At 48.3% G+C, this 16,870-nt stretch overlaps 1 protein-coding gene across 6 annotated transcripts in view; it reads right to left on the bottom strand.

The window, feature by feature from the left end:
• NAV2 (neuron navigator 2) overlaps positions 1-16,870 on the bottom strand; it is a 397,314-nt gene that overhangs the window by 75,982 nt on the left and 304,462 nt on the right. For all 6 annotated transcript variants that reach the window (XM_030331653.1, XM_030331654.1, XM_030331655.1 and 3 more), the window contains one exon: positions 753-891. In XM_030331653.1, coding sequence (XP_030187513.1) covers positions 753-891 — 139 coding nt within the window. The remainder of the gene's footprint in view (positions 1-752; positions 892-16,870) is intronic.

The raw sequence follows: 16,870 nt of genomic DNA, 5'->3' as shown, positions 1-16,870 counted from the left end.
ACCATCTGGGCGTCTGGCAGGTACACTGAAGGGCGCAGCTGGCCAGTGGCAACTGTGGCACACAGGGACATGTGTCTGAAGGGTGGGGGCACTTGGACACCTGATGACTGTTGCCATGCGGAGAACACAGGTTCAAGAGAGCAAGAGCTTCCGATTTTTGAGGAGAAGCCAGAATCTCATTTTTCAGGTGAAAATGATGCAATTTTAAAAAGAGAATGATACCATAAAGCAAAGAAAACCCACCAGCAAGAGGGTGTGACCTACAGATTGACGGTTGCCAACCTGTGGGCAGGACAGGCTGGTCTTCCAGCCCAGGACTGTCAGTGTCTGCTCCCACCTCATTACTCTACAGAGACCAGCATGTGCCCTGGACGGCAGTGGCTCCTGGGGCCCAGGAGGGGACACACTCCAGGTTCAGAATGACCAACTGAGTCCAGCATCCTCTTTAAAACAACAACAACAACAACAACAACAACAACAACAAAAAGACGATTCTGAAACTAAGGTTCAGGAAGGAAATATGGTTTTATCAAGGCCTTCAGAGACAACGGTGAGGCATCTCCACTTCTGTTTCTGGTGCCCCATTACCTGACCCCCTTTCTTTTGCAGGTGGAGAAATGAGTGCACGGGCACTGAGCGGATCAGGCCTCATCTCACGGACCTGGGGATTCTGCTCACCCCACATGGCCCCCTTGGTCCACAAGCGCGAGGCTCCCTGCTGGCAGGGGCCTTTGGGGGAGCCTGTTCCTTACCTGCACATCGAGGTTTTTGCGAGAGGAGGCAGGTGTGTTGGCATAGGAACTGATGGAGGAGCTGGTGTTGATGTCATCGGTGCTGAGGTTGTCTATGGTGTCGCTGATGCCGCTGCTGACGGAACTGCTGTCATCCCAGCTGCCGAGACAAACACATCCTGAGCACAAAAGCCTCACGTTGCGTCAGCTCAAGCCAACAATGGGGACAAGCGCATACCGTCCCCGAAGGGTCCCTGTGTCCTAAGACCCCAGGCCAAGTTCTTGTGCCCCTAACGTGACTCATCTCAAGGGCACCACCTTTTTTTACCCTTGCTCTTCTGGATGGGCAGATGGGTGAAATGGCTGAAACAAACCTTCCCGCCAATGGAGAACGCTCTCCGGAGCAGAGGTGGCTGACCCACCCACCTCCCACCCCCCTCAACTTTATCTCGGGAACTCTGTAGAAGCCGATGGTTACTTCCCAGACCCGGCAGCGGAGGAAGAGTGACGGGTGTGGGGACTATTGCTGGAAGCAGGACAGGGAGAGTCCAGAGCAGCATGCTCCCCGGGGTGACAGTGGGAAGACAGGCTGCAGTCCGAATTCTCTGGACTCCACTCCCGAAGTGAAATGCCAAGGGAAGGAAAGCCACGGCAGTCGGCAGAAGCCTGTCAACTCCATTAGCAGCTGTACCTCTAAAAGCATCCCAGGACATATCTGAAAGAGTTCACTTCCCAACCCACAAATCCACTGAGACCACGCCTACCGCTCAAATCAAGTCTCCAAGCAACTGTTCTTCCTCCTCCTCATCACCGTCTCCCACCACCAGCAAGACTTTCAACCCATCACCCGGTCCTGCCACGTCTCCCTGCAAAATGTATCCCCGTGCGCACAGCCCTCCGCCTCTCCTGCCGCTGTGCCCTTCCGGCGGCTCTCAGCACCCTCTGGGTTACTGCAAAGAGGCCGCCAGGCCCGCTTCTCCCTAACAATCTGTTTCCCCCACAGCAGGCAGGACGATCCTTCTGAAACAGGAACATATCCTATGGCTCCACTGCCTAATACTTGAGAGCAGGGGCTTCTCAGGCACTCAAAGTCCCAACTCCTTACTCTGCTGCTCAAGACCCTCTGATCCGGCCTCCCTCTCCAGTCTGGCCTCGTGCCCACCTCTCCATCGCCCGCTGGCTCTGGCCGCGTGGGTTCCTGTTCCTTCTAGGCCAACAGGGTTCTTGTGTTCAAGACCCTACATTTGTTTTCCCTCTTTCTGGACACTGGCTCCTGCCTCCTTCTCATCTCGCGTGTTACCTCCTCAGAAAGGCCTCCCCTAGTCCTTGCATCTACAAGGCCCACCTCCCTCCCAACCAAGCCTGCTGCACCTTCTCCTCTGTTTGCTTGCAGGGTGGCAGGCACACAGCAGGTGCTCGGTAAACACTTGTGGATTTAAACTCACGGGAGTGAGAAGTCGAGTGCTCCGCCAAGTAAGCTTCCAACAGAAATGAAACCCCATCTACTTGATCTAGTGGAACAAGGGAAGTATTACTGTTTTTCTATCGCACAGGTGGAGAGACCGAGGCTTAGAAAGGTAAGAAAGGCAACGCTGCCCTAGACCGACCAGCCAGCCAGTAAAAGGAGGAACAGAACCTGGATCCAGACGTTTGTGACTCCAGAGCTACCTCTTTACTGGGACGCCAAATGGCTTTCCATTACGTCAACTTTCAGTGCACGTCGGAGTGTGGCGCGGCTCACTTTCTCAGGAGGAAGCCCGGGCTTGGAGGGCCTCACCGCAAAGGCCTCCTCACTCCCTGCCTCTGCCTGCAGGGTGAGTCTGTCCCCTCCACCTCGGGGCACACGGTACACGCTTATTAACCCCTCTAGACTGAACTCATGTTCAGCGAGACAGGACAAGCTCTGACGAAAAGTTGACACCAGCTAGGGACTCTGAGTTCAGCCCCCTCCCCCAGCTCATTCTTAGACAAGTCACAACTCCTGTGCCTCAGTTTCCTTATGGGTGACACGTGGATGATACCACTAGGCTGGCTACCTATGTGAAGCTCTGTGGCAGAAAGCGTGACCTAACAGATGGAAAAGGACCCAAATCTACTCTCACGAGTGTGTGTGTGTGTGTGTGGGGGGGGGGTGGTGAAAAATCACATGAGTCTTTAATTGCATCTGTTCTCTGGAGTTACCAGTGTAATATATCTAAGATTTCCTATAATCCAGGGAAGAAGGAGGATTGAGGAGGGGAGGGTGGCTGGCAGGGAGGAAGGAGGGAAGTTAGGAACAGACGCCCATAAATCCAAGCCCCAGAGATTCTGCTCTGAATTTGTACCCGCTCCTCACGTATGGCCTTTCAACGCCAAGCTGTTACTCTGGAGGCGAGTGTGGCACTGACTGTACACGAGATTGTTCTCACGCTGGTGCCCGGAGCATCATGGGGTTACCCTGGCTGAGCCGGCCCAGATGGGGAGAAGCCAGGGTAGGTGGGAGTGGGGAAACCAGTGACAAGGATGAAGGGGCAGGGACACCGAGGGAAGCCCCGGCTGAGCAAGAGCATTCTTTCTGCCAGAAACCAGCTGTCCCTGCGCCTGGAGAACCAGTCACGCCTCCTTCACTTCTGGATCCTTCGGGACACTGGCAACGCTAGCTAGGTGTAAAATCGGCTACTTGGAACTTGCCCTTTCCCCCAAATTCAGGGTGTAAGTGGCCATGAGCCACCAAGATCAGAGTCGGCGAGTTCCAAGACGGACTCCAAATACTTCCAGGAGACGCCCTGCGATAACAATGGCACCCTCACAAGGGAATGTGGGCTACATGCTGGCTCTTCTGGGCCCCTCTTAGACATTCACGTTCTCTGTACACGTCTTAACAGCTGTGAAGTGCTGGGATGATCTCTTTCACTTGGCCTCAACTTGCGTGACCACACAGGAGATGCTGAGACGAACAAAGCACAACTCGGGAGGAGATGAAGGTACAGCCTGAACTGCCAGTGGCCACTCCATCGTCACCTGCCCAAGAAGGCAGCAGAGTCAGGGGGAGTGATGTCGTGTGAGCGCCCGTATGGAGCCATACCTGAGGCTCCCAAGAGACAGAAGCACCCCTGGGAGACCGAATGTGAGGACAAATCCGTTCTTTTGCTCAAAACGAGTTTGCTCAGGTTTGTGTCAGTTGGTATCCTCGCGCTACCGAATGGGGAACTGCGATGTGTTTGCAAAAGGACTCCAGGCATGTGGCTGAGAGTCTGACAGGAAAGGCGCAGAAAAGCGTTCGGAATTCATTCATGCGGTTAACAAGAGGAGTCGCGTCCAAGCGAGTGGCAGAGGAAACTGTGTACGACCTGCACCAGGGGTTCGAAAGTCCACTGACCCAGGTCGGGGGAGAGATGGTGAAAGGGACTACAGAAACTGATTACAACAGAAATGTGAAAGAAACACAGAGGATCTGTGTTTGCTATGTGGCGAGACGAAATTTCAGCTACGAGGCTCAAGGGACCCGGGTGACACAGCAGAAAGAACTACAGTGTATTCAGCAACGGCTCTGGAACAATCACTCTGGAGTATGATGTGGCCATCCGTGCATTCTGCTCTTGAATCTGACTGTGAAACACCATACAGTGGCCCCGGAGCCTGCCGGAGATGATGAAGGTTTCAAAAGATGAAGGCAGATATGAAGTAAATCATAATATTAATGCTTAAATATAGGATGAAATCTTTGTCATCACTGGGATAATCTCTGTATATGTATAACACTTAAAAGAACAGGGGGGCATATTAAACAACCTAAAGAAAAAGGGTCTTGTGATTTCAATTTTGAATGAGTACTGATTTCTGACTTGAGATTTTTAAGATGAAAGGTTTAAGGACTGGGAGTCAGGCTGTAAAAAGAGTTACAGTACTTGAGAAAACTTAATTTATGACACGTATAACTTTAGTTTATTTGACTTGCAAGAGTTATGTGCTTAGAAAGATTTTGCTTGTTAGGCCGGTAAGTCCCCACTGTCAGACATTTGAAGAGCTCGAGGAAACCATGCGTGTTAAACTTATGAATGCCATCTAAAATGTTTAAGGAAGCTTAATTATCTAAGTTTCCAAACAGTACTAATCATTAAAATTCAATTTGTTCAGTCTAAATTTATAAAGTACTAACCAAATAACAAATGGAAATCAGCTTAATTTGTACAAAAATACTTGTTGTATAGATGAGATCTATAAGAAAACCTAGGTTTTTTTTTTTTTTTTTCAACGTTTATTTATTTTTGGGACAGAGAGAGACAGAGCATGAACGGGGGAGGGGCAGAGAGAGAGGGAGACACAGAATCGGAAATAGACTCCAGGCTCTGAGCCATCAGCCCAGAGCCTGATGTGGGGCTCGAACCCACGGACCGCGAGATCGTGACCTGGCTGAAGTCGGACGCTTAACCGACTGCGCCACCCAGGCGCCCCGAAAACCTAGGTTTAAAAATTAAAGCTTTTGGGGCGCCTGGGTGGCTCAGTTGATTAGGCATCCAACTTGGGCTCAGGTCATGATCTCACTGTTCATGAGTTTGAGCACCGCATCAGACTCTCTGCTGTCAGCACAAAGCCTGCTTCAGATCCTCTGTCTCCCTCTCTCTCTGCCCCTACCCTGCTCATGCTCTATTCTTTCTCAAAAAAATAAATAAATAAATAAATAAATAAATAAATAAATAAATAAATAAATAAAAAACTTAAATCTTTAATAAACTGAATAGGAAAACCTAATAAATTCTAAGACGTTCTTTTTGGGCACAAAAGCGCTCCTTAAACATTAGCAAACTATTAAGGCAGATTTCGTTCTGTGAATGAACGAATGATTTCTATATGAACGACCAGAAGAACAAATGAACCCAAGAGAGCACCCCTCCTCGCCAGTTTTTTTCCCGCTCCAGTTCATCTTTGCTCTACGTTGCAAGACTTCCAAAGCCATTCCAAAACCGCTCCCCAAATCTTGGTGGAAACGACACTGTGTTTGACATCCTTGGGAAGAGAGCTGAATCCCAGGGCCTCCTCCTGCCTCACAGCCTGTATTATAGGAAATTCAGAGGAATGTGGGACGCAGAGCTTGGCTGGTTTCCCTGTCTTTTTTAAAAAATTTCAAGACAGCATATCATGTTTATGCCCTATAAATTCTTTGGCAGAGACACAGACAAATGGCAGGAAGATGCTTCCACTGATTCCTCAAGAACCATTAATGCCAACACATCGTTTTCCAGCCAGATCACAGGCATGTACCTTTTTCACTACTCAGTGAAGTGTCCCCCATTGGCGCAGTCTTACAATGGCGCCTGGGAGTGATCAGTGATCCGATTTGAAAACAACCTTCCACCATTTGGAGCCAATGGGTGGGTGGAAGGAACTCCATCAAACACTTGCTATTGTTCTTTAAGACTCCTAAACTCAACACTTTTGGATCCTGATACAAGGGCTTTGAATTCATCTGTTCTTCTTACCCAGTCCAGTCAGCACCCTCTCTGTGCCAGACACGGTACAAGGCAGTGGAGACACAGTGATGACTCCCAGTTGTCCTTACCCCCGACAGCAAGGCCAGTGGATGTGACAGACAAGAATACATAGCCCAGACACAAATGAAAATGTAAACCGGGAAGATGAGCAAAGGGTACCAAGTAGAAACTGCACTGGTTCCAGACATTTCTACAGCCTTTGATGTCTCAAGCCACCAGCCGGGTACCAGCACACGGTAACAGGAATAGCCTGCAGCGTGCCCGATCCCAGGTCCACCGACACTCGCTGCTATACGGCAGTCTCCTTCAAGGCATGGAAGTGGCAAAGGGGCCGGGAGAGCCAGGCCCTGTCCTCAGCCATCCCTAGAACTACTCCTTGTTACTCATTTCTCTCTACGCCCCATACTTCCAAATCAGGAGGGAGCTGAATGCAGCCATCCCAAAGGCTGCTTTCTTTTCTTTTCTTAATTTTTTTTAATGTTTATTCATTTCTGAAAGACAGAGACAGAGCACAGGTAAGGGTGGGTGGAGAGAGGGGGGCGGGACACAGAATGTGAAGCAGGCTCCAGGCTCTGAGCTGTCAGCACAGAGCCCGACACGGGGCTTGAACTCATGAACCGAGATCATGACCGGAGCCAAAGTTGGCCGCTCGACCGACGGAGCCACACGGGCACCCCTCAAAGGCTGCTTTCTAACTGACATCCTAGGAGTTTAAACTCAGAGAAAAGTTGGTACAGAGACAAATGGGCACATGGAAGGTCCCCACGGATCTCAGAGCATCTCCTCTCCTTCAGTAAAAACTGCCCAACAGGTAACTGCACCTTCTAGTCTTTGGGTTTGTTACTTCATCGCTAATTTCACCCCTCAGCTTATTTTTTTTAAGCCCACACAATCTTTTTTCTTTTTTTAGTTTATTTTTATTTACTTATTTACATTCAAGTTAGTTAACATACAACGTAATCTTGGCTTCAGGAGTAGGACGCAGTGATTCACCTCTTATATATGATGCCCAGTGCTCATCCTGAAATGTGCTCTCCTTAATGCCCATCACCCATTTACCCCACACCCCCACCCACCTCGCCTCCAGCAACCCTCAGTTTGTTTACTGTATTTAAGAGTCTCTTATGGTTTGCTTTCCTCTGTTATCACCTGAGTTTTGAGAGGGAGATAGCAAGCAGGGGAGGGGCAGAGACAGAGGGAGAGAGAGAACCCCAAGCAGGAGTTACACTGTCAGCACGCGGGACTGGAACTCATGAACCGTGAGACCGTGACCTGAAGTCAAGAGTATGATGCTTAACTGACTGAGCCACCCAGGCGCCCCTAAGCCCACACAATCTTTTAAATACTTGGAATAGGTGCCAATATCTTGTACATAGGAGACAATTAGCTAGCCCTGAGTAGTAACTGCCCTTTTTAGACAGAGACGCACTTTCCCATTTGACACAACCCCTAGCTAAGCCTCTTCACTCACCCTGCAATTTGAGTTTGCAAACTTTCCTAGAGAGGCAACAACCCAAGTCATAACATAGAGTCTGCGTTAGACCACACTATTTATCCACAAAGGAACAGAATGCAATCTTAACTAATATTTATAGGCACCATTGAAGATGTTTACCAAATGCCAGGTACCCCACTAGGCACATTATATATATTATTCCATTCCCATTTTCCACTGGATGAAACAGAGGCTTAGGGCCCAGAGCTCATCAGAAGAATGGGATTCAAACCAGACTCTATGCCCCCTTCCAGCTCGTCTGAAATCAAGCACATACAGATCAGCTTGGAAATCTGTCTGCTAACCAGCCTAATCACAAAAGAACCTCCACCAGCTGATAGCAACCAAGTGTATCAAAAAGGGACCCCATTTTGGACAAGACACAGCATTTTGACCAGAACCATGGCCTCAACTGTTTGTCTACTATCTCTTGAAATACAGATGGGAAATGATTCGCCAAGAGTGATCAGAAAATCCACTCAAAAATGGAAAGACCCATAAAGCCAGGAGGATCCTATTTCAGTCTTATAAGAGATGCTGACATCACTGTGTCAGGAATTCAAATGCCACTCAGAAGGCTTAAAGCACAATTTTAACAGCCAAACAAGCTATCTGCTATGAAAAACGCAGGTGAAAGCATCATAAATTATTTTAGCTCCTCACATTCCCTGTTTTCCTCCCTGTTGTGGGGAGTGAGCATTCCATACAACCGAGGAGAGAAACCTGCCTTCACCAGTGTACCCCCTCCCCCCTTCCCTGAAGAACCACCTTTAATCTGGACACATTTTTAATATCAAGCTCTTCCGGGGAGTTTCCAAATGCAGCAGGAATTGGTAATGGTCCTGAATTAATGTGATTTCATATTTGTAGCTTCATCTCCCATAAAGCAAAAAAGCAAAGAGGAATGATTAAACAGATTTTTCCACTAGGATTTACACACCCATGTGTGAGGAATCCTGGGTTTCAGCTAAAGACTCCAACTCTGAGGAGTTATTGAAGGGTCCAGAGGGTCATTACACTCTTCAAATGGACTCCCTGTGAGATAATGTTGTTTACTCGAGGGAAAGACATGCTAACCCAAGTTGTAAAAAAAAAAAAAAGAAAAAAGAAAAAAAAATCAATCAGATTGCAGATACAGATTTGTTGTCTGTTCACTGATAAATCACCATGCAGAGAGGAAGGACTCTAACTATGGTTCTCGAAAGCAGTCTTCACAAAGCAGCAGCTCCTCACACCCAACCCCCCAAACCCCAAAGACTGGGTCCACTTCCAGAAGGCCCTTAGCGCGTCCTCAGGAGCAGTCGGGGGCAGCCCCTGCCCCACTTTCTGCCTCCCTCCTGGTGGCTGAGTGCTCGATTCAGAGACACCAAGGGCTGGGCCCAGGCCTTACCTGCTTACTTTTCCAGTTCTGCCCTAGAATCACAGCAGAGCTCATTTTCACGGCCCTGTGCCCCCCGCCAGACAGCTGTATTCAGTTGCAAAAGCCCAGACTGGTGGAACTTGTTTTCTGGCTATTGTTCAAGGCAATTGTTCCTGTGAAACCCCAGGGCCTGGGCGGAATGAGATCTTTTGGTGTGGATGAGTGAGCAAGCCCAACTCTAGGCTGAGTAGTAACCCCTGGGGAAGGGAAAGGGTTTGGCTACCTTCACTTCCCACCAGACAGGTATGTTAACTATTTCCTTCCCAGGAGGTATTCTCCAGGGCATCACCTCCTCCACCCACTGCTGGCAGTCTATTTAGAAAACCTACCTTCACAGAAAGCAAGAGCACTTCCTCAGAATCCCACCTTTCATTGTCTATCTGGGAATGATAATAGCGTAATAGCCAACTTTAAATGAAGTTCAAAGTTGTGCCAGACCTCATGCTAATTACACGCATTATTTCCTTTCATCCCCACAAGTCCACGGTACAAATAACAACTCTTACTGGGGGCTTGCTTCCGTGCCAGGTCCGGTCACTTACATTTTCTCTGGGTACTAACACTATACCCATTTTAGAGATGATACAATTGAGGCTTGGAAAGAAAGGCCCAAAGGTCGTACAGCTAAGAAATGCTGAAGCTGGGATTCAAACACAGATCCAAGAGTGTTCAACCACCCCCGTTTATTTATTCATGTGGCATCCTTTATTCCATGCCTATCATGTAAACAACGAGGACTTCAAAATTTTCCACACCAAAGAAAGAGACAGTTACTCGAAAAAAAGCCATAAGCAAGCCTCCTGTCTCTAGAGTTCACCTTCTGAGATCAGCCTACATGGTTTGCAAAATGTGCTAGAACTTGAGCTCGAATGAAAGTAAGGGCAGACACGAACCCCAGTGAATTTAGTCTCCTCTAGCAGTGGGCCAGGGGACCACTAAGCCCTGGAGGCTCCAGATGGAGGCAGCACACAGCTCCAGAGAGAAAAGTAAAATAGATTTATTTGAAGCCTGGCTCCACCATTTACTTTGTCAGAGGCACCTCCTCCCACTCCCCGCTAGCTCCCTACCCCTGCGCAGGAGACCCAGGCTTCCCTTTGTGTGATGCGGTGCTAACACCAGGCCCCATGAGCCTCTTGTGGGGACCAGATCAGACCTGCAGGCACTCCGGAGATAACCAGCTCACGTCAGCTGCAGTACAGAATCCGGGGAGCCTGAAAAGACCGCAGGAAGGAAATGCAGGCCCACGCTGCAAAAGAGATGATAAAGTACCAGGGCAAGAACTTGCTTCTTGCGGCTTCGGTGTCCCAGGGGAGAAGCAGCCTCTACAGACGGTGCCAGGTGCAAGGCCAATCACTCGGGGTGGAGAGAAACAAGAGCCCCATAAAGAGGGCTCCGAGGGGATTTAGCAGCATTCAGAATGCCAGGGGTTGAGTTTCACCCCACAGCACCTTTGTCCCATTTTGGTAACTCATTCCTTTAACAAGTAGGTGGTCCCCTGAGTAAGCGTGAAATTCCTCCCTTTGGCTCCAGGGCCTTGGTGGGGCTAGAAACCCCAGAGGGATGCCTTCTGGCCTCATTGTTACAATAGGCACCAGCGTGTCTGCTGACCTCAGCTACACAAAGCCGTCTCTCGTCCAAGGCTCCTCCAGAGAGGGCTGCTGACACTTGGTCCACTGCCGGTCAGCTTTTGCCAAAGATCTCAACAAACTCATCCTGGTGTTCTGTTTACCAGAAGATACGTGTACCCTAAACATCAACGGGATTCAGCCCATTATACACAGCTAAGGCAAATAATAGCAAACGCCTACAACGAGGTGACAAACTTTAAAGGTGGGATCTAGGCCCGCTGGTAGGTACTTTACACACATTATTCCACACACTCCTTTCTGTTACCCTATGAGACACAGACTATTAACGTTTCCTTTACATAAATGTGGAAACTGAGGCTTCCAGAGCCCAGGCCATCTGCCCAAGACGCCAGACCTAATAAACGGAGCTGGACTGGAACCTAGATCTGCCGATGCTAAACCCAAGCTCTTAACCACATTCATTCAACTTAAGAGCAGAAGGAAGGATTCTTTTAACTAGATCCCAGTCATATAAGAACTTACAACTCCCACATGTTATCCAAAAAGCCCAGGACACTTTTTCATGCAATCAAGTTATTCTTAAAACATCTCCAAGGAGGTAAATGAAAGGGGGGAGGGGCAAATCCCACACAGAGCCTTGGCTGGCTGCCTTAGGTCTAGAGTAGGTGAAGGGGGATGCGGAGTCCCAACATTTCTGTCACCTACCCTGCCACACCCACGCACTCCACTCACTTTCAATTCCCAATACCTCTTTAGAGGTCTGGGACCTCTAATTCCCAACCTGAACGCACAAAACAGAACCACGACTGCCTCAGGGAAGCTGAGAGAGGGGAGTGTCCCCCCAAACCAATCCGTCCGGCCTCGTTTTGCAGTGTTGTCTTGTCGGGGTCCTGACCTTACAAGTTATCACTTCTGGGGCAAAAGGGAAGCAAAGAGAACTCAGGTCCAGAAACAACCACTCAAAATCAGCTCTGCGGCCCCAAAACACTTCAGCTCTAGCTAATTAGCCAAGCCTAGCACACATGTGAGCAGCTAGTGCCAAGCTTGGGTCAGCATTAACATGCCGGGCGTACAACCTCTCCTTCCAGGACTCAATAAATCCAGCTTCCCAGGAGGCAGCCCCAGAGTTCCAGGGCACAGTCCCAGGAGCCCAAGGCCAGCTCCAAGGCCACTGGCTGTCCCAGATTTGACTTCCACTTGGGCTCCTGCCCCGCTGAATCTGGTACAAGCACAAACCCAGTCACCGGCCCAGAAGCCTCAAAGGGATGAGAGAACTCTCAGGCAGGTCCTGCTGCAAAGCAGAGTTGCTTTTTAATATCCCACCCCCGCCCTCTCTGAAACAAGCAGAATCTGAGAAGCCCAGGCAGGCCACGCTTGCCCGTCTCATGTGCGCTTTGGTGAGTCCTCTGCAACAAAAAGTGCCCTTCGTCCAGCTGAATCCACATTTAAACCTGTAGCTAAAACCATCCCGAGCCATCTGCCAAGCCCAACAAGGAAGGCAGAGTGGTGTCTAGACCCAGGTTCCCATGCCAGCTTGGCCCCTCTTACTAGCTGTGTGACCTTGAGCAATTCCTTAACCTCTCTTGGTTCCCATTGCCGCACCTTGAAATTGAGGATAATATTGCTGGCTCTGCAAAGAAAATTACATGAGACTGTGTCTGTTAGATGCTTGGAGAGCAGTAGGTGATAATGAACATCTTTTTTTCTCTTCCCCCTTGTCTGGCTTAAAATAGAAACGCTTCTCTTCGGGCAGCCAGCGTTATAGCAGCCCCAGCGAATAAGTAAAGTACTCATATTTAAATCTCCCATGCTATCTCTCTTGGAGCCCAGTTTCCCGGAAAAAAAAAAAAAAAGCCACCCAGTAATTTGCAGTATTAGTAAACATAACCGCAAACTCACCCGGCTTCTTAGATTCCAAACAAAACCTCCAACTGCAAGTCATTTTCATCAGGGCCCTCCAAACCACTAGCAACCCTTGCTGGGGCCCACATGGCCTCTCTCGAGCTCTCTCCTCCCCCCAAACTGGAAGGTCCCCCCCTCAAAAAAAAAAAAAAAAAACAAACAAAAAAAAAACCTGGAATAAGGATCTAAGACAGTTGGGAGGTCAACACCCAGTTTTTCAGTTTTAAGAGCCTCCTTTGCTAAGTTGGTCTGTAAAAGCCTGACATTCCCCAAATGTCCAGGTGGACCAAGGACATTTGGGGAAGGCTCCGGCTTCCTCCAGGATTATCAAGGCTGGCACGAAAGGAGTTGGGGGTGGCAGGGAAAAGGATGCTGAATTCCGGACCAGCCGCTTCCCCCCATCGCAGAGCCCACGGGCATTTTGGCAGCTGTACCACACTGGCTGCTCTGCAGGGCTTTCCAATATCACCCAAGGAACGACAAGGCAGGACACGCGGCACACCCCGCCCCAGGCCCCAGAAATTTGAGGAAATCATCCTACCTGGTAAGGTTCCCGGGCCAGAGCATTTCACTACATTGTGGTCCTTAGAGAAAGCGGACAAAGAAGCCGAATGAGTCTCACGATGGCAACTCAGCCAGCCAGCCAGCCGAGCTGGCCCACGTTGGGCCAGGGAATCCCGGGCACCCAGCAACTCTCCTACTGAAGGACCAGTCAGACGGGGATCACTATGCCCCAGCCCAGAAAAGAAATCTGATCCACCAACAAAATTAACCCCTTAAGTGCTGAAGGAGCGAGAGGTCAGGCCTGAGTGCTAGCATCAAGTCAGCTGTGAAAAGTTTCAGCCAGGCAAAAGCTAACACCAAACTCTGAAACCATTACCGTAAAGCACCTAGTGGGAGGGCCCTCGCTATGGTCCCGGGGGAATCTGCAACAGTGGGTCAAGTTGAATAAAACCTAAACGTGAAAAAATATTTTTAGTCCCCCTGGACTGTGCCAAAATGTTGGGAAAAGTCCTTTCAGCCAAAAGTGCTACTATTAACAACGACACAAAAAAACCACTCGTGATAACATTTCTCAGCTCATTCCACAGACCACTGAAAATAAAGTATTTGATTGAAATGATTAGCCTACACAAGTAACTTCTGAACCTAAAGGGGAAGATACCTATTTGTATAGTGAACAATGATGTACATAATTTCCGGTGATGTCAGTTTTGATGCGGTGCCAACAAAAATAGGCATTAATTCCTGATGCTATTTTTTTTTTTAAAGGAGGCTCAGTCTATGCATGGCTACTTTAAACATTACGGTACAAAGGCTGGGAGGGGAGGTGGGATGGGAGAGAGTCCCAGTTCTGGGATGGGAAGGGGTTGCACCGGCTAATCCCTATTAAAACCTGTAATCAAGGAATTCAGAAGGAACTATGTAAACAGATGCTGTGAACAATGAACAACTGTTTTACTATTGAAAATTCAAAAGCAAAATTATGTTATAGCCACAAGCTTTTATTTTAAAACGAAGAAGGATTAAGATGCTCTCCAAAACTCCAACTCCCTCTCCAAAAAATCCTAACAGTTGGCTCCTGGCAGCTTTCAAAGACTTTCTCTGAGAAAAGCTACCCGCTGCCCCCTCCCTACCCCCCCCCCCCCCGCCTTGGTTGGGCCGCCTCTCTAGAAGGATGGGGGAGTAGGGGGTTGTGTGTGTGTGTGTGTGTGTGTGTGTGTGTGTGTGTGTGTGTGTGTGTGTGTGGGGGGTGGGGTGGGGTCAGGGAGAAGTACAGGGTCTTGTGTGGTCAGCCTTTGCTCAGCAAACAGAAGCCTTTCAAAGGCGAATGAAGAGCCATTCCTCCCCCAACCAAGAGGGAGGGAATAAAAGGTCAGCTCAAAAGGGAAACAGGGTCTAGTAGGGCTTCCCAGGTGAATGCAAAAGGCAAACGTGTCCAGGAGCAGAGATTGTAATCTTGAAGGAGTCCCAACCCGAGGTTAATCATTCGCATCTCATCCCTCGGGCCCTCCCCCACTAGAAAAAAAAAATGCTGCCATCATCTGTAGCAGGGGGGTGGTGTGGGGGGAAGACAGAGGCCAAGGGGTGGGAGAGGGGTGGATTTGGGGAGACGTGTGGCTCAGATTTGAGACAAAAAGTCAGGATGGATCCAAGCTCTGGCTGACAAAGAGGCTGTAAACCATTCTGTGTACTTTCTACACTGTCCTGGGAACTGAATTCATCTTTATAACAAGACTTGATAATCTGGTTGACTTCTGTGTTAATTTGGGTAGAATGAGGCAGTGACTATATATGCATGGACACATACAGACATATGTATACACACGCACATACACATGCAAAAAATTTCCACTGTTTGCTATACTGTTCCTTGTTTTAGGCAAATGTGTAAAAATCCAGATTAACTGCCAACAGAAATTAAGGGCTGTCTATCCATGCATTTAGTCATTCATTCAACTAACTGCTATTTATTGAGCACTTGGTATATGCCAAATCACATTGTTCTAACTGCTGAGGACACAAAATAGACCGAAAATTCCCTATGCTAATGGAACCTACCTTTTAAAGGTGGAACTATAAAATAAATGACATAAAATGTAAATTATATAGTATATCAGTGATAAATGTTAAGGAAGAAAAGTAACACAGGGAAGAGGATGTGATTTTTCGGGGAGCGTGGTGTCTGAAATTTTTTCATAAGGTGGTTAGGGAAGGCCTGCTGAGGGGATGATTGTTACTATAGACCTGAATGAATTGTAGAATATGGTTATGTGAATATCTGGGGGTAAAGAGCCTTCCAAGAGAGGAAATGGTCAGTGCAAAGGTCCTGTGGCAGGATACAACTTACACATTCATTCCAAGAACCACTGTGGCTAGAGCAGAGAGAACAGTGAAGCAAGGGAAACCCAGGAGTAGGTCCAAGCAAGGGAAACCCAGGACTAGGTCAGGTCCAAGGGGCAAGGGAGAAGGGAGGAGGGAAGATACTTAAGGAGAGCCTGGCAAATTGCTGTATCTTGGCTTTTCCTCTCACAGAGGGTGCACGGGAAGGTGAATCAATGGAATTTCTCCTTGAATAAAAGTTTGTTTAAATCTCCTACAACACTAAATATATTTTAATTATTCAAAAATTTTACAAGGGCAAATTTATTGCACAAGACAATGTGCGTGAAGGGGGGGGGGTCTCAGTCCTTTTTCTATGGTTAAAACAATCACATCCTTAGGGGCACCTGGGTGGCTCAGTCAGTTAAGCACCTGACTTCGGCTCAGGTCATAGTGTCATGGTACGTGAGTTTGAGCCCTGCATCAGGCTGTCAGCTGTCAGCACAGAGCCCACTGCGGTTCCTCTGTCTCCCCCACCTCTGTCTCTCACCGCCCCCCAAAATAAATAAACATTAAAAAAAAAGAATCACATCTTTAACATGAAATACTGAATTTGTAGCTAGAGGTTCAAATTTAAGCAGGGCGTTTTCATGCTATGAAAGATAACCATCAATGTGGCTAAGAGATCTAACCGGGGGTGGGGGGGTGGGGGGGTGGGGAGGGGAAGCCAGGTAGGTCAACCAACTCTATCAGAACTGATGACCTTTGGCTCTTTTCCCCTGTCATTTCTGAACCTGACTTCTAAACAGGCCAAATTTCAAAGACCTTCTAGAACTCAGAGCATTCTTCTCCATAGAAACAGTGTTATCAATCATGTTAAGGCTCCCAGGTGAATTCACAGAGCCATTTTGTAAACCAAAAAGGAGCTAATAAACTCTGCCCAGGTACCAAAGAGTAGCAGGAAAGAAACATTATTCTTGGGCTACAGTATGTAATTAGAGAAAACAAAAAACCTCTGAAGTGAATCTAAAAAGATGTTCACTTATATCTAATGAGTGCTTTATTAAAACAATAGTAATAAAGATACTTTGCTGCTTCCTCCAACGTCGTTAGTTTCTCCCTTTTTACGGACTCTTTCCCACTGGCCATTCCACCAAAATAAAACCGATTTTCTTTAACCCCCATGTCTGTATTCTCCTCTGCAACCACGCCAGTCTTTGTTCCATGTTACAGCAAAACACCTTGAGGGGCACCTGGGCGGCTCAGTCGGTCAAGTGTCTGACTTGGGCTCAGGTCATGATCTCAGGTTTTGTGAGTTCGAGCCCGGCATCAGGCTCACTGTTGTCAGCATAGAGCCCACTTCAGGATCCTCTGTCCTTCTCATGCTCTCTGTCCCTCCCCCACTCATGCTTTCTCTCCCAAAAATAAAAAAAATAAAA

This window comes from Lynx canadensis, chromosome D1 (genome assembly GCF_007474595.2).
Source record: "Lynx canadensis isolate LIC74 chromosome D1, mLynCan4.pri.v2, whole genome shotgun sequence".
NCBI classification, from domain to species: domain Eukaryota; kingdom Metazoa; phylum Chordata; class Mammalia; order Carnivora; family Felidae; genus Lynx; species Lynx canadensis.
This window is presented reverse-complemented; position numbering and strand designations above follow the sequence as displayed.